Raw genomic sequence first — 23537 nt, forward strand, 5'->3', positions numbered from 1 at the left:
TTGCCGGATTGTCATCATCTGTCTGGGAAGCGCAGTCTTTTAGATCTTTGCTTCTTCTTTCCCTGGATCACTGACCCTTCCCTGGCTCTTTCTCAGTGCAAAGCAGCTTACGCTACTTTTTTGTGGGTGGCTGTGACTGAAATGAAGCTGTAATTATGTTCTATAGCTGGAAATTGTTTGTGAGTTGCATGCAGGAGTACTTCTTCTGCATAAGATCATTTTCTGTCTCTCATAACCACAAACATTCTAATGACATGGTCCCAGATTTTTATTTACAGAGTACAATCATAAATACAAGCACCTTCAACCGCATACACAGATATGTACAGGGATGGCTTTAGGCTCAGATTCTCTGTAAATCTGAGGCAGACAGAGCTTAGATCCTTCAGCTGTCATTCAGACTGTAGATGTCTACACCAAGATTTCCTTAGCGACCCCCAGCCAGTCTACATTCTTACTAAAAATGTCTGCATTCTTACTCTCTCCATATGTATTGAAAGTTAGCATCCAGCAGAAATGTGGACTGTCTGGTGGCCCTAAAGGGTCCCTCAGAAAGGCATAAGCTTGGAAAGATAAACTTCCCAGAAAGATAAGAGCCCCAGTGGTTCCCCAGTCCTGGTCCTGGTGCCTTTGCAGGACTTGTTAATGAACTAATCGCCTAAATGACAAGCCCTTCATGAGTTGAAATGGATATTTTGGAGCAAGAGAAATACTAAAAGCATGTTTCCCCCACAGGAACCAGGAACCTTTTTAAGAACTTAGGACCTTTTAGGTGCATTTCCACCAGAGAGGTCGGATTTCAGTTTCTGGGCTTTACTTTGTAATAGGTAATTTTCTGTGAATAACTTGTTTTTCCAGGACCAGGACTGGGAACCACTGCAATACCCTGTAGCTCAGACGGTGGTCATGACTTTGAGGGATCCAGTCCGAAAGCGCAGAATCTTCTTCTTGAGGGCATGAGATGCCTTAATCTTGACTAAGGCTTTGGTTTGCAGTGGGGCTCCAGGAGGAGTAGGAGGTGAGGGTGGTGCCAGCTGGGGTGCAAGTTGTTGCGGCCACACCAATCCTCCACTCTCATCTGAGTCACTAGACATGGAGCTGGAGCCTGGTGACTCACCCTCACTTAGACTGGACTCCCACTCAGCAGGACCTGCATGCTTATAGCCCCCATCAGGTCGGCATGGCAGGTAGTCCGGAGAGTGAAGGTGTGGATGATGCTGAAAGTGGTGTGGATGATGAAGGTGCTGGGGAGCTTGACTATAGGAGTAAGGAGGTGGGCCAGGGCGGGATCTGCGAGGACGTCTGGTGGATTGCTCAGGCGGAGGAGAAGGCTCTGCCTCGTCTTGACTGAGCTCCAGTGTGGAGCGCCAGCGCCGATGCCCCAGGCCGCCCTGAGAGCGGCGGCTTTTGCTATGGCCAGCCCGCCCATTGTCCCGCTCCACAGTGCTGTACTTCCGCTCAGGTGCCCCCTTCTGGCCCAGCAAGCTGTTCTCCGACTGTGATCGGCAAGCCCTTCGGCCAGGTTTCTTGGTAGCTGCCCTTTCCTCTGTGAAGCGGCACTTCTTTGGGACAGCTCGTGGTTTGGGTTGTGCTCTCTCTACTCTCTCAGGGGAGTGGGTGGGGCGGCTGGCTTTGGGAGCGGAGTGGGCGCGGTGCGTTTTGGCTCTGGTCGGAGCCCGACATGGCTGGGCAGGGATGTACTGGGCATTCACCAGCTGTTCATCTGAGGAGGGCGAGTGTGGGACCTGGTAGTTTTGGGGCGAGTCTGCCTCACTGCTGCTGGGCTCCAGAGCTCCACAGGGGAAGTCCAGTGAAGTGGAGCGGATTCCAGAAAGCGCAGGAGGCCTGGGATAGTGCACAGGGAGTGCCTCCTCATGGGAGAGGCATCCAAGCTGCTCCTCTTCCAAGCAATAGGAGGCCCACACTGGTGACCTCTCAGGGCTGGGTGAAGCCTTGTGGCGCTCCGTGGCAAAGGGAGGCTCCTTGCAGCAGAGGCTTCCCTGCCTCACCACTCCTCTGGCTTCAGGGCTTAGGCTGGTGCGAGGTTTGCAGTGCCTGGCAGTAAGCAGGCGGCGCTGGATCAGGCCCAGGATGTAGGTTTCCATGCGTTGAGCTTGCTGGAAGTCCTCCTCACCTACTGCATCACCTACTGGCCAGAACCACTGCTCCCTCTCTACTCCTCTCTCTGCTATGCCTGCCAGGGGTGGCTGGGGGGCTGAGAGTGAGCGAGGAAGCAGAGAACGCCCCCCACTGACCTGAAGTCCGTCACGGCTGGCAACAAACGTGTCTCCTACAAACAAAACCAAAACTACACTCAGGATTGATCAGCATACAATACAACAACTTTGAATATACAGAAAGCAAAAAAGCTAGAAATGACTAAGAAAAGGCCTCATACTACATTGCAGTAGATAGAAAATGGATAGAAATAGTACAAACACTAGACAAGATAAAGTTAAATTAGTTGCCCCAACACCACCAGCTATACTTCCCTATTCAACCAGCCAGTGTTTGCTTTATACACAACACCGCAGATTTGCCATTACATGTAGTTGAGATGTGCACATTAGCTCCTCCTCAAGCTGCAATTAACCATAAATCTCTGTGTCTTAACGTAAATACTTTGCAGGAGTATAAATTGGCCTTCTAGCATGACTCATGCACGGCTTCTTTCACATCACTATTAAGCAGCAAACTTGCCCATCATTGTCTCAAAATAACATCATTGATTGAGACCGTTTTTTTATTTAGATTACCCAAGCTTACAGTGCATATTTACAGGTGATAGAAACAGCCCAGCAGCAGCTTGCTAAACAGCCTTCTGTGGTAGTCAGAGCTTACACTGAGCATGTGCCTGAGAAACTCTTTACATGGCTGAAGAAGGACAGCTCAAACTCAAATAAGCAGCTCAAATAATCCAAAATGAAGTACAGCCAAAAAAATCACATTGAGTCCAAAAACTATTAGCATAACACTCTACCAGCAGCAAAAACATCACATTCCTTTCAAACCTCATCCATTCTGATGCCCTGGCCCTATAGAGAATCAGAGTGCCTCAGTGTGGTTTGAAGGGGCCTTGGGGACAGTATGGTTTTGTTGAGTGAAACATGATGTTTTTGCTGATTGAAAGATTGAAAGTTACTCAAATGTTTTAGACATACACTGATACACATGCTACTGGACATATTTATATGCATAGTTTTTTGACCATTTCATTTGGGTTAGAAATAAAATATCCTCTATAATATCAGACACCCACTGGCCAAAACAGTGGAAATATATTTTTATGTATGTAAATGTTCATAAAAGGGCATGTTAGTATTTACGTATGTATATGAAAGTGAGCATTCTCACTAAGCACAATGCAATAAGTATTTACACTGTATTATGTATCACCGCTGATAAATCCTGGCAAGAAGCTCACTGTTCCAGAAACCTTCTGAGTCATGAATTTTTAAGCTTGTTGTTTTTAAGGCATGCAGTGACAGTTGCATAACACCAACATGATGAGTCGCTCACTATATTCCATGTATTTACTGTTTAGTCTATGTTCTAGTTTCTGTCCTGTACTTGATGGATGGTATTGTTTCTTTTATAGTTCATTGCCTGTATTTTGTGCTTACTGTCTGTTTGTATCATTTGTATCAACATGTATTTGTATTTATTGTTTTTATTGTGTGCTCATACTGATGTCTGTAGTTGCTCTGTGTAAAATGTAACACTGTGTTCCAACAAAAGTCAGACATCTGCATTTATTTAATTTCTAGTCAAAACAGGCAGTAACTGATTTTGTCAGAAGAAAAAAAAATTCAAAAAAATTGAGTTAAAAAATTAATAAATAGGAGGTGAAACTGGATGCTTAACAACTGGGGCAGACATGGGCTGGAGGTTAGGGAAATGGCCCTGTGACTGGAAGGTTACCGGTTCGATCCCCAGCACCGACAGTCCATGACTGAGGTGTCCTTGAGCAAGACACCTAACCCCCAATTGCTCCCTGGGTGCCGTGGACAGGGCTGCCCACTGCTCCGGGCAAGTGTGTTCACTAGTGTATGTGGTGTACAAGACCAGGTAGATCATCAAAATGGTCACCATCAGATAAATCGTACTTAAAGATTTCATTTTTGAGAGAAAATGAAGCTCCACTCTTGCTTCGGATAAGAAAGCAAGGTGTTTCTGTCCATCCTTCCACTGTGAGAAGACGTCAATATCTAAAAGGGTGTTTAGCTCTCTAGAAGCTGTTACTAAGAAAAGCAAATAGACAAAATTGGTCAAATCAGACAAAGAAGCTCACGAACACTCAAAGATTTTATATTATATTGTGGTGGTGTCATTTTCTGACACTGAAAATTGAGTAACTTGTACTTAATGGCTGCTTTGACTAGAAATTAAAAAAATGAACATAGTAAAGTCCTTAGCAGTGCATAAGTACATTCTAGCATCACTGGGAAGAAGTGACTACAGCCACTGACTTCTCTACATGGTTATGTGGCAGGCTTTTCCCTACTGAAAGAGCCAGTGCTACCCTTTGCTCTAAGAGACTAAAGAAGTAGTCATGTGGTAACAGACTATTGCTGCATCTCACTGTGATTAACTGGGAAAAAATGGCAATGTCACGCATTCAGCGGACACGAGTCAGGACTCCATTTCCCAGGAGTCACAGGGGACTCACGTGACTGATTGCCAGGCACGGCGCTCCTATCAGCGTTCACAGTCCCCATACTACTAACTCTAAGCACCTGTGGTATAGATCATATGATCTTTCTTGATAGTATTTAAGCCAGGTATGCAGAATACAAACTTTGCGAAGTATTGCATCATTGTGTTATACCGAGTGGTTGCTTCCTTGTGTGTCTTGACCCCTGCCCTGTCTTCACATTGCTCGAGTTTTTGCCTGACCCCTGTCGCCTCTCTCATTGGATCTGTGTTTTGGCTTCTTGGATTGTATACGGACTACGATTTTGGTTTTTCCCTTTGGCTAAGATTAAACACGATTGACTTCCAGATCTGCATTCGTCTGAATTCTTTCCATGTTACAGGCAAAAACATGCATACTACGTTTAAAAATGTAAACTCATGGACTGAGTGTGAGTGTGCGTCACAGATACACAATATATTGTTAGTTAATTGTTATTCCAATATTGGTCTTATATATTTCAATACTGGGCACAATATGCAAAAGAACCCAGTTTAAAGAAAGATCCAGTTTTAGCATCTTAACACTGGCTCCCATTGCATTACAGAATCCTATATAAAACAGCACGGATGGCTTTTAAAGCTTTGAATGGACTTACTCTTACATTCGTAGTGGTCATGCTTTGTATAAATGCACCCTCAAGATCTTTAAGGTGTGCATCCCAGGAATTCTTGACTATTCCACAGTCTCATATTTAACAAAAAGGGGATCGTGCTTTTGCTGTCACTGCACCAAGAATTTGAAATGGTCTGTCTTTAAATCCAAGCTTGAAACACATTTTAATTGGGTAGCATCAAGCAGCTGTTAAATTGTTGAGGATTGAGGACTGTACTACTTGTCTTAAAGTATTTTTTATGTACTTTTAAAGTACTTTTTTATGTTTTGTGTGTGAAAGCGGTAACAGAGGATGGAATTTTTTTCTGATTCTTATGTAGGGTATGTTTATTATAGTTCCATATATACGCATTTGCCTGGTTCGACTCATCAGTAATATGTTCCAAGGTCCCTACATATAATGCTTTTTTTGAATGTGGCTCAGCCAATCAGATTTTAGAACCCAAACTATATATTTTATAGCTGGTATTTTGATGGGCTGCGTCCTCGATTTTAGGCTTGCAAGTTAATTAAATCATCAACTAAAGACTGTCAGTTATCAGTCAAAAGAATTTACCAAAATTTGCATCTCTAATCAAGATATATACATAATCCAGCAAAAGGAAATCATGGTCAACAAACATTTCTCATTGCAAGGCACACAGCAATTACCACATGTAGTAATGTGAGCGCAATATGGTCATGACTCCATATCATGCAGTGTGTGTGTGTCTTTTCGCTTTCACATAGAGCTCCTTTCTCTGTGAGCTGGGTGTGTGTGCGCACACTGAGGTCTCAGTGCGCAGCAAGTCTCATGACTAAACGGGAGGTGTGTGTGTGCTGCCGGCAGGACTAACTGATGCAATTATAGAACATTACTAGTTTAACCCCTTAACTGGAGTGAGGTTAAAAAAAGAGCGACTAAAAAGGGCAAATTTGTAGAAAGCAGATAGCATCAGTGAAAGGTTTCCAGTGAGAGGAACGCAGAGGGGAACAGGCATGAGGAAAGATAAAAGGCAGGGAAGAGCGGGAGAAAAAAAGATGGCTTATGTGGGCTGCTCACCAGCAGACATGGGCCTTTCGTTGGCACCAAGCGATCGTACAGGGAATGTGGTCCTGGGAGAGAGTTCTCCTGAGTCCAGCGGCGACTGAGTATCACTCGGCTCATAGAAACCTGACAAAACATCAGCACATGGCGTCAGGAACTGTGTAGAGAAAAACTGGTGTATGATGTAACATAAACATATCGTTGCTGTTCAGAATAAAACATATCTCAATTTTTATTTTTCTACATCATTTGAAGAATGCAGCTGCCCTTAACACTGTGTGAAAATTTTATGATGAGTGTGCCAATAGAAATGCTCCAAAAACACGTGGAATTAAGCGTCTTCACATTAACTTCTATTAAAAGCTAAGAACATTTTTCCTTCTCTTGTAAAGTTACGATTTTGGAGAAGATTGTTTTTTTTTCCCTCACACAAAAGCCTCAACAATTACATATGACCTTAAATATTATATTATTAGTCTGTGCTCTCTTTGCCTTTACTATGGTTTCTGTTTTTTTTCAGGAAACTTGTTTTATGTTTTTCAAAGAAATCTGCAGGGATATTTTTCCACACCTCCAGAGTTCAGCCGTAGAACTTGGCCCGCATTTCACCAAGTGATCCCACACATGTTCAGCGTGGTTGAATTCAGTGGCCAATTCATTGTTCTAAGAAAACCAGCAGTTTTGTCTGACAGCTACACATCCTTTAAGACTCATAGCATTGAACTGCCCCTTTCACAGTACAAGGATGGATAGAAACATGTGGATTTTTTTTCTTGAGGCAAGAGTTCGATATTTTCCTCTCTCTCAAAAATGAAAGCATTCAGTACTGTTTATCTGATGGTGACAGTTTTGGTGCTCTACCAGGCACGGTTGTTAGGAGTCCCACTTTCTCTGTATTGTTTAACTATTTTTCTGAAACTCCTATTTTTAAAAAGTCTTTTCTTAATGGCCATTTTGACTTGATGTTAAGTGAATGAATGGTGTCTCTAACACAGCACAGTGTACTAGTATACTAGCACAGTGCTGTATATAGTAGACCTGCAAGGCATGTCAATCTCATAAAGTGGTCAGTGAGTGGAAGTTCAAGTAAGTGCTTCTAATAAAGTCTACAGTGATTTGATTATGAATACGAATTGCTAATGTCATGCCTCTGTATTATGGGCTTACATGATGAGAAGGAGTATGTTTGCTCATGTTTGGGAATATCTCTTCTAATGTATGTTAAGCTAAATTTTTTGTACATTTACATGCAGAGGTAATACAAGAAGCTTTCATTTTTCTTTACTGAAAAAGCTAACTATTAGTATCAATCGAGGAATAAACTCACAGAGCACTACTTATTTACAAGGTTTAATATCAGACTGGTGAGCTGAGCAGCACCTGAGCTTGGTCCACTGTCTGCTGCTTCAGTCGGGTTTTCCACTGAGCTGCTCTCTGTATCGACCCTCAATTCTCCCACCTGCTGCTGAAGAACTGTCATCAAACCCTGCAAGCACACAAGCACGAATACACAAACTCAAAAACAGGACACATAAACTCATCTTCTCTTAATGAAATAATGGTGCAAACAAGCATTCTGTGGCGTGATGGCACAGAAAAAGAACTTCTGGTTCCCTAATGAACATTTCATCAATGGTTCTCTAAAGAATATTTTAGTAAATGTAAAGAGCAAGCATGAAGAACATTTTTATGAAACTAAAGATTTGTCCTAGTAATTTATGTCCAACCCAAGAACCACTTAGGAGCCTTTATTGGACCTTGTACCTGTTATGTTTAAGTGTTTGAACTTTTTCCTTCAGTGAAGTATATTTTTGGCTCCATACTTCTGCTTTTAATTGAGTAAGATTTGTCACAGTACCCACTAGGCTTGCACCTGGTGATGGTTAACCACAGTAACAACCCCCAGTGATACAGCTGCTACTCATTTATCGATTTATTTTATGCAAACCACAGCAAGACACTATTATTCCCATGAACATTGCTGAAAAGTTCAATGTTAGCTGACATGATATCCTACGTAAACACATTTAATGTACCTAACATAAATGAGACTGATCTGCAAAAGCGGCTGTTGAGCTGAGCTGGTTGAACGCACTCTGTGCCGCAAGCTGATATCATGTCTGTACAAAAAACGGACATTTTGAACGGTGCTAACCTCAGATGTTAAAGTTTGTGTGATATTTACAATTTTGCTTTTTATTTTTAGATTTTTGTTGCCCGATTAAAGATGACAATGTACATCTACACTTGCAACCACAAGGTTCACTTTTTACTTAACATCAACTCACCCCCTATCCCTGTGTTTTCTCCTAATGTCCACTTCAGTGCTAGGAACCATCTCATAATTACTGGATTAAAAGGGTTGCTATTATATACATACAAATACATACATACATACAAACATATATATATATATATAAGAAGACTGGGAAGGCCAATGAAGAACACTGAATTCCTTGTCATGTTCAAGAAACCATTCTGAGATGATTTTTGCTTTGTAATATGGTGCACTGCCTTGCTAGAAGTTAGAAGGTGAGTAAATTGTATTAAGAGGCTCAAAGCATACCAAGAAGATATTCCCCACAGAAATCGAGATTCAGCAGACCAGGCTATGGTTTTCAGTAATCAACTCTCCCGTTTTGATGAGCCTGTGCCCACTGCAGCCTAAGCTTTCTGTTCTTGGCTGACAAAATTGGAACTTGGTCTTCTGCTGTTTTATCCCATCCACCTCAAGGTTCATCGTGTTGTGCATTCTAAGATGCTTTTCTGCTTGCCACAATTGTACAGAGTGGTTATCTGAGTTACTGTAGCCGTTCTGTCAACACGAACAAGTCTGGCCATTCTCCACTGACCTCTCCCATCAACAAGGTGTTTCAGTGAAGGGAAATGCCACTGACTGGATATATTTTCTTTATTGCACCATTCTGAGCAAATTCCTTGAGACTCTTTTGTGGGAAAAGAGATGACCAGGTAAAGGAACTCTGGCACAGGCCTAGCGTCCCCACTTACCGCACGCATAAATAAATATCAAGTAAATAAATAAATAAATATCACACATTAGGAGCAACTATAATCCATTGAGCAAATATTACCTTGTATTTTCATTGTATGCTATACTTTAGTGGATATTGCTGATCATTCCAATTCATTTTGTGAGATAAAGGCTGAGATTAAGATATTGTGGAGAGCCGGGAGGCTGAACGCTACAGAAATGCTTGTATTCACAGAAACTGACTGTTCTTACTATAAACAGTCTACTTCAACAATAAAGTCTGTCTGATTCTGCTTATTTCATTACTCTGTAGGTCTCTGGGGTGTGAGTGGAGACTGTGTACTGAGGTTAATGACCTGCTGCATGTATGTGTGTGCTGCACCCTAAGTGTGTAAAAGTCTGCAGGACTGCCAGAGGAGTGAGAAAGAGAGCGTGACTCAGGGTGGCATCCTGTCTCTGCGTTCAGCTGTACAGCTTAAGAATGCAGAGAGGGAATGGATGCCTGGGAATGAAAGGAACAGAATGTTCTGTTTATGAATGAATGGAAGATTGTGTCTGCCTCATCTGTCAATTTAGCTTTACTGACTTTGTCACCTGATTGCTCCTTTCTAACTGTCTGTTTGTGGTTCCATTCAGCAGGGCAGCTCAGTAATGGGTCAGAAGAAAAAACAAAAAGGAGGGCAGGCGTTGACAACAACTGTCAATAAAAAAAAATCTAATTTAATGTTATAATCCTGTTTCTTTTTAATATCACCTTATTAGTAATTTTACACCATTTGAATGCACAAGCTGTCCTTTACATTGAATGAATATGTCATAATAAATGAACCAATAGAAATGGTCCAAAATGATGTGGAATATATATATATATATATGTGTATATTAATATATAGTATATTATATATAAAAGCTAAGAACTTTTTTCCTCCTCTTGTACACTTTCCACTTAATAGGTTTTGCTACAATAGTAATGATAAATACGTCTATGCACTAAAAGCTGCTGCTACACCCAAACCCTCAAACACCCACTCACTGTATTAACAACGCTTAAGTGTAAAATGACACGTAGGAGTGAAAGGATGCTTGTGACCCCTCTGAACTGAGGGTCTTTTCACTGGACTAAAAAAAAAAAAAAACCCATGGACAACTGAGTGGTCAAACTTAAGCATCTTTGATTTTTAACATGTTAACATTTTGCTTTTAATTTATTTTACAATCCAGAATGCTAAAGAAAAACTCATTAACTTATACTGAGAGGGCCAGTTTCCCAAGACTAAGCCTAGACTAAATGGGATTTTTAATGACAAAACACCACTGACGTTGCACTTTTGTTCAAGACTAGTCTTAATCCATGTCCATGAATCTGGTTAAATCCATCCATCCATCCATCGCGGATACATCGGATACATTATCCGAGTCTGGGTCGCGGGAGCAGCAGCCTAAGCAAAGAGGCCCAGGCCTCCCTCTCCTCCGCCAACTCCTCCAGCTCTTCCGGAGGGATACTGAGACAGTCGAGAGATATAATCCCTCCAACGTGTCCTGGGTCTTCCCCAGGGTCTCCTCCCCGTCTGACATGTCTGGAACACCTCCCTAGGGAGGCGTCCAGAGGCCAACCTCAGATGCCTGAACCACATGGAGGAGCAGCGAGCCTCTCCTGAATCGCCAAGCTTCTCACCCTATGTCTAAGGGAAAGCCCGGCGACCCTGTGGAGATAATTTCGGCTGCTTGTATCCGCGATCTCGTTCTTTCAGTCTCAATGTGGATCGGGTGGCGGCCGAAGGCAGGGGCCTTGGCGTTCCGATCCTCGGCTACTGAAACTGGCTCTCGGAACATGGAACGTGACCTGGTTAAATAAAATATTTAAATAATTCAATATTGCTATGTATTTCTAAAACTGCAGCTTTATGGTTACTGGAGATGTGTTAATGTGTTTCATGTGTTCATTAACCGTACACAGTGTCAACTCTGGATTCTAATAAAATCAGCCAATAAAATCAGCCACTGGACAATTTGGGCTGTAAAGAAATCGGAATTTGAATCTAACATCTACCGCAACCATACTGCTATACTACCATTATGCGACACTTCTAAGGGGAATATATTTTCTTTGCCCAGAAATGATGGGAAATAGAGAGCTATGTATTACATAAGGCACATGGTACATCTCTCAACATATGATGCTTTCACAAGATCTGTAGCCACAGCCACTCTGACTGCCAGGAGGGACCAGGACTTTGCCGGTTCAATCCCCTTGCCTGACAGTCCATGACTGAAGTGCCCTTGAGCAAGGCACCTAACCCCCAATTCCTCCCTGGGTGCCGTGGATACGACTGCCCACTGCTCCGGGCAAGTGTGCTCACTGCCCCCTAGTGTGTGTGTTCACTAGTGTGCATGTATGTGGGTGTTTCACTGCACGGATGGGTTAAATGCGGAGGTCTAATTTCAGTGTGCAAACACAGTGACGAATGGTTGTTCATTCAAATTCTTCTAATTCTGCTGACATAATTAGCAGAGCACACTCTAGAAGACTATGAAAGCAATGCAGATGATTTTACCCTTAACTTTGCAAAAAAAGCTTTCCAAATTATTTTATTTACTATAAAATATATTTTCTAAAGTGTTATTTTTTTTCTCTGTGCCTTCATATCAGCTATAAGAGCTGCTGCTGAGGACTCATGTGAATGAGCTAATGCAAGTGTTGGCTTAAGCTCTGTGGTTAAGAGGCTCCTGTGAGACCACCGCCTCAATGATCATTTGTTCCTCCACAGAGCTTCTCCCATCACAGCCTCAGTCAATCCACACTGCTCTGCTGTTTTCATACTGCTTATAGTCCACATACACCACTCTACCAGAGTCAAGCTGATAGCAATAGAGTTTGCTGCTAATACTGGTAGGACTCTGTCAAGATCATGGTGTAGAGTTGGGTAGAGTAGCTTAAACCAATCCCCCCAAAAAAACATTGTTAATTCAACTAAACAATGACTGAAGTAGAAGTAAAAATAACCTAGCAAAACACAACTTTACAAATCCAAACTCCTCAAGTATTCCAGTTCCGCAATGGAGCGTAACGTACAGCACCTGTCAGCATAGTAAAAGTTTGACAGACGTCACCCTTTTTGAGATTCTACAGGTCTAAAATAAAATTTTGATATCTAGCATTTATCAGTCCAATGGCTTGAGTAGGTTGGCAGCCCGAGAACTGTTTACCACTGCTGGCCCACCTTTGGTCCACCCAGATTACTGTCCTGCATAAAAGGTCTAACTAGTTTTTAATCCCCTGAAACAGATCAATGTACACAATTCCACAATAAGAAAGACACTTGGAAAAATGGCACCCATGAATGTACAAGCCACTGCTGACCAAAAAGACCACAAAGGCTCATCTCACATTTGCCAGAAAACACCTAGATGACCTCCAGGATTTTTGGGATAATATTCTGTGAACTAATGAGTCAAAGGTGGAACTTTTTGGAAGACATGGGTCCTGTTATATCTGGGTTAAAGCTAACAATGCATTCTACCATGAAAAAATCATACCCACAGGCAAATACTGTGGTGATAATGTGGTAGTCTGGTGCTGCTTTGCTTCTGCATGACCTGGACAACTTGTTATAATTGATGGAACCATGAATTCTGCTCTCTATCGGAAAACCCTGAAGAAGAACGACGGCTTGTCCGCATGTCGGGGCAGTTGGGTTATACAGAAGGACAATCAAATCAAATCAAATCAAATCCAATTTATTTGTATAGCGCTTTTTACAACTGATGTTATCAAAAAGCAGCTTTACAGAATTCCAGAAAAGACAGAGTTTTAACAAGAATGTAAAACCCCCAGGCGAGCAAGCCAGGGGTGATGGTAGCAAGGAAAAACTCCCTCAGAACTGAGGAAGAAACCTTGGGAGGAACCAAGGCTCACTAGGGAGGACCCATCCTCCTCTGGTCAGACAACGACCCAAAGCACACAAGGAAGTCCACTTCTGAACGGACTAAAACAAAATGAAGGTTTCGGAGAGGCTGAATCAAAGTCCTGACTTGAATCTCACTGAGATGACATGGAAAGATCTTCAACAGGCAGTTCATTTTCCAAAACCCTCCAATGTAGCCGAATTAAAATAGTTTTGCAAAGAAGAGGGGGGCGAAATTCCTCTACAGTGATGTGAAAGACTGAACACAAGCTATTGCAAAACTTTGACTGCAGCTGCTACAGCCAAAGGTGGCACAACAAATTATTAGGTTTAGGGGGTCACCAGCAAAGCCAGTATATATGTTGTGTTTTAGATGCTGGTATGCCAGTCAACCAGTATCACTGCTGGGTGACCAGCTAAACCAGGACCAGACGAGCATAAACCAGAACAGACCAGCTAAGATTGCGCTGTTTATTTCCGCAGGGTTTTGGAAGTGTTGGTACTTGAAGATGATAATAACATTAAATATACAAAGAGAATTAGCAACTTAAACGGCATAAACCAAAACAGAAAAAACATAGAAATACAATGGGTGCAAGTGGAAGTAAAATTTGCAAAAGTAAAGGATGAATAGATCTAAATTAACCTCATGTAACTGGGTAAATATAACTAATACACACCTCTGAGATCTGAAGCAATCTTGTTAGCGATGCTGAGCAAACAGCACATCTGCTACTTGTCAGTGTAGCAGCATTTAAAGATTAGAGATGGCTCTGATCCAATAGAGGGTATTGGCTTTGGGTTGATATCAGCAGAAAACGTGGGACTGGATATTGGAGGGAAAAACTATTGAGTAGTTTGAATGTGACATTTTACTTTGAGATGCTCATCTTCAGTAAAGTGCTTCAATTTAAATAGCTCAATTTGCAGAGCAGCAGTTTGTAAAGAAAAAATACTGGATCCATCTCAGTATCGACCACTACTCAAGATTTCAGTGGCATCATGCCATCTATGAAGATAGTTACTGACCAAATCAATCCGTTCTGCATATCTGGTGATTATCAGGGTCTCTGTTACTGTTACATTTTACTGTACGCAATATAGTTGGAACTCTAGACCTAACAGCTTGGATGCTGTACTCCATTCCACTTAAGGCTTTATATTACAGACAAAATACACAGAACAGGCTAACAACAACAAGCTCTTATCAACACTTGCAGATTCCATCACAGAGCTGGGCCCATGTATGGTGCTGTTGGCTGCTGACGAATGACTGCAGCCGTAGGTGACTGACAATTTGGCCAGTGTTGAGGCACTGGGCTATTGTGAGGAAATTCCTGGTGTCAAATGCAGTCTACATAAACAGAGCTCCGAACAGATGTGCTGAAAACAACACGTTATGATGTTAAGCTGTAAACGGACAACATGAATAATGGCTTTGCGAAAGTGTGAATGACGTGGTGCTTTAACAACGGCATAGTCAGAAATGTGGAATGAGTCTTCATTTCGAAGTCTGCTCACTCTGCTACACCCTTACGCTGTAGACTCCATATGCCGTCTTCTCAAATACATTCATGGGATGGAGTTGGCTGGAGTCTGCACCATGTCGGTAACCCTACCCTACACCCCACACCCTAAAACACCCCCATCCCCCGGCCCCTGAGCAAATCACCTAAAGCCTGTTAGCTTAACCAAATGGTGTAATCGCACTGCCATGGTAACAGCATGGAAGTCTGACTGGACACAGAAAAACACTGAGAGAAAGACACTCACAAACAAACAAGATTCTCTTGAACAGTGCAATTATCATCTCCATGCTCACTTACTCTTCTGCTCCTCTAATGTTAGGCTGGCAGGCGGTCTATGTTGGTAATTAACTAGCAGCTACAGCACCAATGTCCTCTCTAGCCAGCAACAAGGGCTAAGGCCCCAGCCTACGGAGCCTACGAAAATCCCCAAACTTTGTAGGTTCAGTATTATTGCGTTGTTGGGTCATTCTATAGAAACATCCACTTTTCTATCTCTCCATAGGTGCCACTGGTGTTACTGACTGTCATTGGTGTTACGCACAAGAAAGGTGACACCAATGACATTTTTAATGAAATTTGATCATGAAATATCCACTAAAATATGAAATGTAATCCATTTGTATTCTATTTTTTCACAATGACCTAAGAATAAAGAAGGTCACACCAGTGACATCAACCAAAAGCTTCATCTGAAGTCATGAGCTAAATGAGAAAAATTCTGATAAGTGAAAAGACACAGTGGACTTTTTTCATAGATCCTCAGAAAATAAGTAAAAGGAAGTCAAGTGATGTCATCAGTGTGTTTTATTTCAAAATGAGAGATTTTTTGTTAACACCAGTGACACAGCTCCCGGGGACCACAGCTTTCATTATATATATTATAATATTTATTTGGCATTTGTTTTCTTTATGTCATTTAATTAGTATATTTCATAGTCATGCATAGATTATTGTAGTTAAAACTGCAGAAAAACATGTTTTTTTTCTTCAGAATATGGCCTTATCCTTTACAGAAGACTGTGGGGACATTATTTAAAAAACAATATTGCTAAATTGAGGCTCAAGAAGGTGTAACTGTTAAAATGACATTGTTTTATTTTAAAATAAATAAATTGTAACCCAAACATGTATCTGTAAACACAAAAGGACACAAAAATGGATGTTTCTGTAGAACATCCTGTAGTTAAAATCTACTGAAAATGTTTAAAAACTGATACACTCTAAAAAGGGTTTTATGTAATTATTACATAATCATCTGATCACAATTATTTAGGCTGGTTGCAATTATTTTTCACAGTTGTTAGCTTTCATGTTTACACCACACCAAACAAATGTGAAGAAGGTGCATCTTCAGTGGGGTCGAGACAAATGCATGTAAATAAAATAAAGTAAAAAAACGGGTTATTTAGACACGTCATGGGCAAAAAAACAATAAAATTTCTAAATTATGACTAAATAAAACCTTAGAGGGCAGCAGAGAGTAATGTTTGTTTATTTGAGCCTGAGCTGTGTCTATTATAAGCTACTAAGGCCATGAATGCGCCTTAGTACATGAAATGACAATGACAATGCTCAGACAAAGCATTACAAATACACAGCCTTTATGTACACACTCAACGTGCCATCTTACATTTCTGTGGTGGTTAAAATGAATCAAACCATCTGATCTGCTGTTCGAGATCTACTGTTATTCCAACAGCTTCAATAACTAAATATGTTGACAGCAAAAGAGTGTGAGCTGCTTTACATCTTTACTATGGATGAATCGCTGATGATGCATCACATGCAAGTTTATACAAGCGAGCCAGGTCTTCAGGAGACTCTGCTGACAGTTGACCAAATGAAAACATGCTGACAATACAACACAGCTTGGCTAGGCTTGCCTGTCGCCATAGAGACCCTTGCTGCAACGCTCACGATGCAGCTTGTGCTTGTGTTATGTTATAACTTGCATTATGACTCATTTTAGGACACAAGGACGCAAATATTGCGAATGGGACAAGCCCACCACAAACTACAACTAAGTAATAACCAGCTGTGTACTCTTTGGATTATAACTACGTAAACATGCTTTGTGAGGACACTCTTGACTTCCACTGTGAATTTTACAAAGATAACTGGTAAATGCACATATCAGAATGATTAAAGTCAGCCTCGAATCTAAATGGACCTTTTTCACCTTGTAAGTTCATCCCCCACATCAAAGTAAGCATGATTTACCATATCATTTCGCTTTAAAGACAATATTTATTAACTGATCTTGGAAATGTAATGACCTTTGCACTGCCTCTGAAATGATGTTTGCTGAGTTTTAATTACATCAATGTAAACCAGTAATTGGGGGAAAATCATTTCAGAGCTGCACTATGTCAGATTTCTTGTTAAAACTGAAAAAGAGAAGTAGTATTCCTGAGCCAGGTGAAAAAACATGCTAAAATGTGGTGTGTGTGCTGCTGCAAGTCATCCTGAAAAGCCTGATTTAAAAATGTAAACATCAAAAGTGTCTGAGTTCTGCCCTGCGATGGACTGGCGACCTGTCCAGGGTGTATCCTGCCTTCCGCCCGAAGACTGCTGGGATAGGCTCCAGCACCCCCCCGCGACCCTGACGGAGAAGCGGCTTAGAAAATGGATGGATGGAAAAGTGTCGGAGTTTCTTGGACCAAGTTATACGTCTTTACGTATTAACATCACACACACCAGCTTAATGTTCAGGTCTCAAAAGTAAAACCAACATTAAGTTAGACAATTCACTCACATCCACTGAAGACACGTTCTTTACCATGTTTTGACTGAGTTTTCTTTGAATACACTCTTAAAATGATGGTGCTATAAGGGTTCTTTAGTAAAGAAAATGGTTCTGTATAGAACCATGAATACTCAATAACCCTTTGCATGATTAAAGCGTTCTTTGCATCATGAAGGGGTTGTCCTGACTGATGGAGACTGTGCTATAGATGGTTCTATATAGAAAAGTTTTGAAAACTCTTCTATTGTTATTGCGTCAAGCTTGTAACAATATAAGAACCCTTTTGGGTGCTATATAGGACCTTTTTTTAAAAAGGTTCTATGTAGAACCATCTGTAGCACATTCATGCTTACTGTCCATCAATGTAATGAACCCTTTCTTGAACCTGCAAAAGGTTCTCTGAGTACTCACGGTTCCACATAGAGCCACTTTCTTTACTGAAAAACCTTTAAAGCACCTGAAATCTCTTTAAAGCGTGGAATTTTCAAAGGGCATTCATCAGATTATTTCACTTGTGGGGGTCTGAAGCACAAACAACAATACAAAATGTTCTTTTGCTCATTGCATGCAATTACACATTTCCACCAGAGAGGTCTCCACATCCCCATAAACTTACATAGTGTAGCTTTGACTAATAATATTATAATTCACCTCAACCTCCCACCACGCCCACCTATCATCAACAGTATGATTATCATCAGGTTTATACCATGTTATATCAAGAACAGGACTATAAAATGGATTTATAGTAAAAATAACTACATTTACATTTACAGCATTTGGCAGGTGCTCTTATCCAGAGCGACTTAAAATTTGATCATTTTATACAGGGAGGCCAAGGTGGTGTTAGGAGTCTTGCCCAAGGACTCTTATTGGCATAGTGTGGGGTGCTACCCTGGTGGAGGATTGAACCCCAGTCTACAGTGTAGAAGGCAGAGGTGTTAACCACTACACTAACCAACACCATAACGACTATAACTTCAACTAAAATAACACCTAAGAAGATTTTTACTCTAGAGTTTATATTATAACTTATATCTATACGAAATAATCACTACTAGCCAAAGCTTAACAACACCCTTCAGTTATCAAAGGCTGTACAGAAACTTCGCACTTAAAGGTGAAAAGTATTTACACTCAGCCGTGTAAAGTTTGCACCTAGCGCACCAGATCTACAAGGAGCCCAGTGAACCAAGCACAACACCCACAGCCTCTTTCAGGACCCATCAATCAGAACACCAACACTTCAGCTCCAATCTACAGTCACACTCACACACTCAGCCGCTGGATATGAGGGGGAATACTGATGAAGCGTGCAGACGGCCCACCGTCACAGTTGCTCAAGGAGATAATTTTCTTCACAATGCACTCATAGACATACACACACTCACTCCCAGAGCCACCCACACGTATGCTGGGAATTTGGGCTGTATGACCAGTGCTTTCCCAGCTGTTGCTTACTGTCAGATTGCTGTCAGCGTCATGATGCCAGGAATAAACTGCTGTGTGTTAAGCAGCAGGCCTACTGCATATCTTTTCTGGCCTTGATAGCCTCTTGGGCCTCACACATGCACAGACACAAACACATGGCAGCTTGCTGGTACACAGACCCCCCACTTGCTTCCACCAGGGCCTGTCACACACTCAAAGAATGAGATTAGGCTGTGCTGCAGTGGCCCTACTTCAGCACAGATAACAAACCTATATGTGTCCCTGAATACCTTCAATTCAGACATGCTGCGCTATATGAGACGCAGTGTCCTGTGCTGTGTTGTTGGTATTCAGTGCCATCACATCACTTGAAGACATTTGTTTGCCATACTGTTCTATTATTGGCATATTTCATATCATTTTATCTCAGCATCACTAGTGCTGTACAATATGTAATTTAGACTGCTATCAGTACTAATTGATTGATTTTTAGTTTTAGCGATACTGATAGATAATATCAACTTATGTGTAAGCCAGAGAACACTTTGCTCTTTCATTTTAATAGTAAAGACAGCCATTAGGTACAGGTTATTAATTTTTTTCAACACCAGGACAAAAGCAAAAAAAAGAGAAAACAGCACAAAAGCCTCAACAACTAAATATAATTTCAGTTTTGTTCAGTTTTTATTGTGTCCACACTATGCCTGTATTACAGCTTCTATTCTTTTCAGACTTGCTTTTAGTTTCTCAGAGAAATCTGCAGGGGTTATTTTTTCACTCCTCCAAAGTTCAGTCTTAGAGGTTGGTTGCATTTTCTGCTTTACAATCCAAGTAATCCAAACACATTCAATGATGCAGCGGTCTGGAATCTGGGGCGGCCAGTCAAAAGTTCTGAGAATCTGAAGCAAGAGTGAAGCTCGATTTTCTCTCAAAGATGAAAGTGCTGTTTATCAAATGGTGACAGTTTCGGTGGTCTACCAAGTCTTGCATGGTTTCTAGGAGTCTCATTTTCTCTACATCTTTTAATCATTTTTTTAAATGCAGTTTCGAGAGCTCTTGCTTTCTTTTCACTTGTTTTAATTAGATTTTTCCCTTCATTATCTAATTGGATTAACTTATATCTAGTCTCATCAGAATTATCTCAATATCTCAAATAATTTTCACTGAAAAATTAAGATAAAAAAATGGTCCCTGACTTCTGCACAATACTGTAATTTTAGGGATGCACGATAATATCATAATCATATCAGCATCAGTAGATATTTGCTTAAAGACAACATTGTCTCTGGACTGATGTTCAGATTTGATTGACATTTTAACCTGATATTTGATAATGTATTGTCTCTATATAATTTGCTATACAGTTTAAACCAAAAAAATTGCGAGCTTTCTGTAAAAAAGCTTGTTTCTGTCGGGGACGGATAATTCTGCATGTCATTTTAAAAGAAAACAATCCAATCACAACAACTTACGTCAAGTTCATAAGGCCTTCTTTTAGAGTACAGTAGAAGCACTCAGGAAACATGGGGTCATCAGCTGTATTATGCTAAACTAAAATCTAATCAGATAAGATACAGTTAGCATAATTAGCATATTCCATTCGGTCATTACCACCAATTACTAAGTAACACCTGTCTTGTTACTAATTGATTGCAAACAGCATCTTCAGTGAGAGTTACTCATAAACCGTCAGTGAACGGCTTTGCTGCACACGCTCACAATCATCCTCAGTTCACCTGTGGGCTGAGCTCTGCCGAAAACTGCACCTCAGAGCCAGTGCAAGATTTGAGTGGGTCAGTGCCAGCATGTAAAAGCCTGCATACCATGAGCTCATTTGCATTTTTCATTTGATTTATAAAGCATTGACCTTAGAGAGACAGCAGGGCCCCATTTTAAAATCCACTTATCCTAAAACTCCTTCGAGTAACTCTGAATATCTGCTTTGGTTAGATAACATCCGAGGCTTACCTGCTGGACCCCGAGCAGAACTCTGGAAGGGAGTTTCATCCTCATGGCTATTTTATGTTTTTATGCTGGTACCTAATGTGTTGTACTATTTATTGCCTTTGTCTTAAGCATTTTATGGTAATGACCATGTTCATCACATGTTTTAACACTGTGAGGTATGTGAAAACAATCCTAAAGGCAACCCTTTCCTGCACAATGAATATTAACAACTAGGGGTGGGCAATATGAAGATATTTATTATTATCATGGCAGACTAACATCATATTATGGTACAATATCAATATCCTTTCTGTGCATTCTGTGGATATCTTCAGTATTTAAAGAACACTGACCAACTGCTGTGTTTCATTATAGATATTATTCATCATGTATTTTTGCCATATTGCCCACCCTTATGCATCTTAAAGGGCCCATTTCTAACGTGTGTGTGGTTTAACACACCAAAAGCAGTTATAATAAAATTTTAATGACTATTTCTATCCTCTTCTGGTCCTCTAAACAGGAGGCTTTTTGATCTATGCCTTTAAGACTGATATGCAAATGATCTCTGTTCTGATTGGATAACTCATCCATAAAGCAGTCTAGGCTTATAACTTAAGCGTGTTTGTGTGGGGCTAAATGGCTGTGGATATGTAGACGTGTGTTGGTTTTTGTGACATCACAAAAACAAAGAGTTGAAATGGGCTGCTTGGCAAGTTAGTGTTCATATATAAAGTGGACGTAATGGGGAATTAACAGTACATGTCCCCTCAAACACCTTTTATTTAAAAGAAAATGAGGAAATCTGCTTTTTCATGATACGGACCCTTTATTATGAGTTTAGCAGACAGTTTAAAGTGACCAACCTAAGAGCCTCTAGGTTAGCAACTTTCTTTTTGCCTCTGAACAGACTTTTCACTGCTGGTTCTGGCCTGGCCCATGGAGCAAGAGCCACTAGCAACTTTACTACAGTTCAGCTGGATGTACAGACTTTTAGCTTCTGAGTCTAAGCGATGAAAACTAGCAACGACCCAGCGGCTACATCATTTTCTGTCTGACCTTCTGAAAAATCGCAGCCTGCTCTGTGAACCCTGGACCCCCAGCCTACCTGCTGCTGCTCTGCCAAAGCCGACTGCTCTCCGGCTCTGGCCGAAGTGAGGCTGAAGCCGTGCCGGAGGAGCCCCCATGCCGGTCGCCCACGGCCCGAATCGCCGAGAGCCAGAGCTCCCAGAACCAGGCCCTCCTGGCGCTCTTTCAGCACCTCCAGCTCCAGCAGCCCCGCCAAACTCGCCTCCAGCCGCTCCTTATAGCGGCTCCGCTCTCCGGCCGCGGGGAACGAAAACGCCCGATGCATCGCTGAACTATTCTTAGACCCTGAAAAACGTAAAACACGAACAAAATCGACCCTGTGTTTAAACCCTGGTGGACGCCGGGCTGTTACTGACTATATATTCGCAGTTTTCCATCATATTTGAACATTATCCTCAGTTTCAGACCCAGCGACTGAACAATACCAGCACAGGACTCGACTCCACTCCTCTCAGTCTCCATCTCTCCTCCGGACGAGGGCTGGACTTTCTTGCAACTGTCAAATGTTAATTAGCATACAGCCGTCTCTCATTCCTATTGGCTAGAGCGCTTCCCGTTCAATTAATATTCATGAATTCCTCCTCGGACTCCTGATTGGCTCATGTTTTAAACGGCAAACCTGAAACTGGGATCGAGTCGATTTTCCGCTTCTAACAAAAGCGTAGATGTAAAACTGGATGTAGCCGTCAGAGGTGAGCAGTAACCCAAACCAAGACTCAGGCAAAAGTACTGCTGCTTCTGTGAAATAATGACTTATGGTAACGTCAAAGAGTAGAAGTACAAAAATATTAAATATTTTTTCATATGAATACATAAAAATACTACAAACATTTATAGGACCTAATGTTGGCTACACACTTTAAATAGGGTTCTGTAGTAAGATGAAACGGTTCTTTATAGGACCATGACAGCTCAAAGAACCATCTGACTGCTTAAACGGTTTTAGGCCTGCATGTTTAAAAATTGTTCTATTAAGCACCAAAATTTGTCCTGCAAAGAACCTTCCTTTTATCACATAGAGCACCCTATTTTGCTAAGTGTGTATGCCCCATTCTTCTTTCATGGAATACCTTTGGTCTGAAAAATGATAAAATTAGGGAATTATAAACCTCAAACGTCACGAAGTGGAACAGATGCCGTCAACAGTTTGATGAAATTAAACCCAAAAAGAATCAGCAACTAAACGATAACAGAAAATCTGCAGCTGAATTGTGGATTTTATTTCTCACAAACATACTTAAGTAGCATTATTTGAAACTACTCAGGAACATATAGGTCCATCAAGGTGCCTGAGTAAATGCACTACCCACATCTAGCTACTTGTTTATGCAAAACATTAAGGTTAACTAAGGTCTCCGCCAAGCTCATGTGGTTTGTGTTGTAATTCATTTGTAAACTTACAATTTTATTAAAATACTTTCCCCCCATATCAGATGAGATTCCTATCTTTCCTGGTGCAACTGTACACCACTTTTACACTGTAGGGAACTTTTATATAACAGGCAGACTTCTTGGTTCCATTTTAGTGTAATAACTATTAGCTTATGTCTTTAAGGGCGGCTG

General features: G+C 41.2%; 1 protein-coding gene across 1 annotated transcript; it reads right to left on the bottom strand.

The window, feature by feature from the left end:
* Positions 1–253: 253 nt before the first annotated feature.
* On the bottom strand, positions 254–22436 carry dact3a (dishevelled-binding antagonist of beta-catenin 3a). The gene is made up of 5 exons (XM_017691309.1): positions 22400–22436; positions 21994–22259; positions 7716–7821; positions 6351–6461; positions 254–2290 (listed from the first exon to the last, which is right to left on the bottom strand). Exons 1-5 carry the CDS (start codon positions 22434–22436, stop codon positions 894–896), a joined length of 1917 nt encoding a protein of 638 aa, XP_017546798.1. The 3' UTR covers positions 254–893.
* Between the last annotated feature and the right edge of the window lie 1101 nt (positions 22437–23537).

Source organism: Pygocentrus nattereri, chromosome 18, assembly GCF_015220715.1.
Source record: "Pygocentrus nattereri isolate fPygNat1 chromosome 18, fPygNat1.pri, whole genome shotgun sequence".
Taxonomy (NCBI): domain Eukaryota; kingdom Metazoa; phylum Chordata; class Actinopteri; order Characiformes; family Serrasalmidae; genus Pygocentrus; species Pygocentrus nattereri.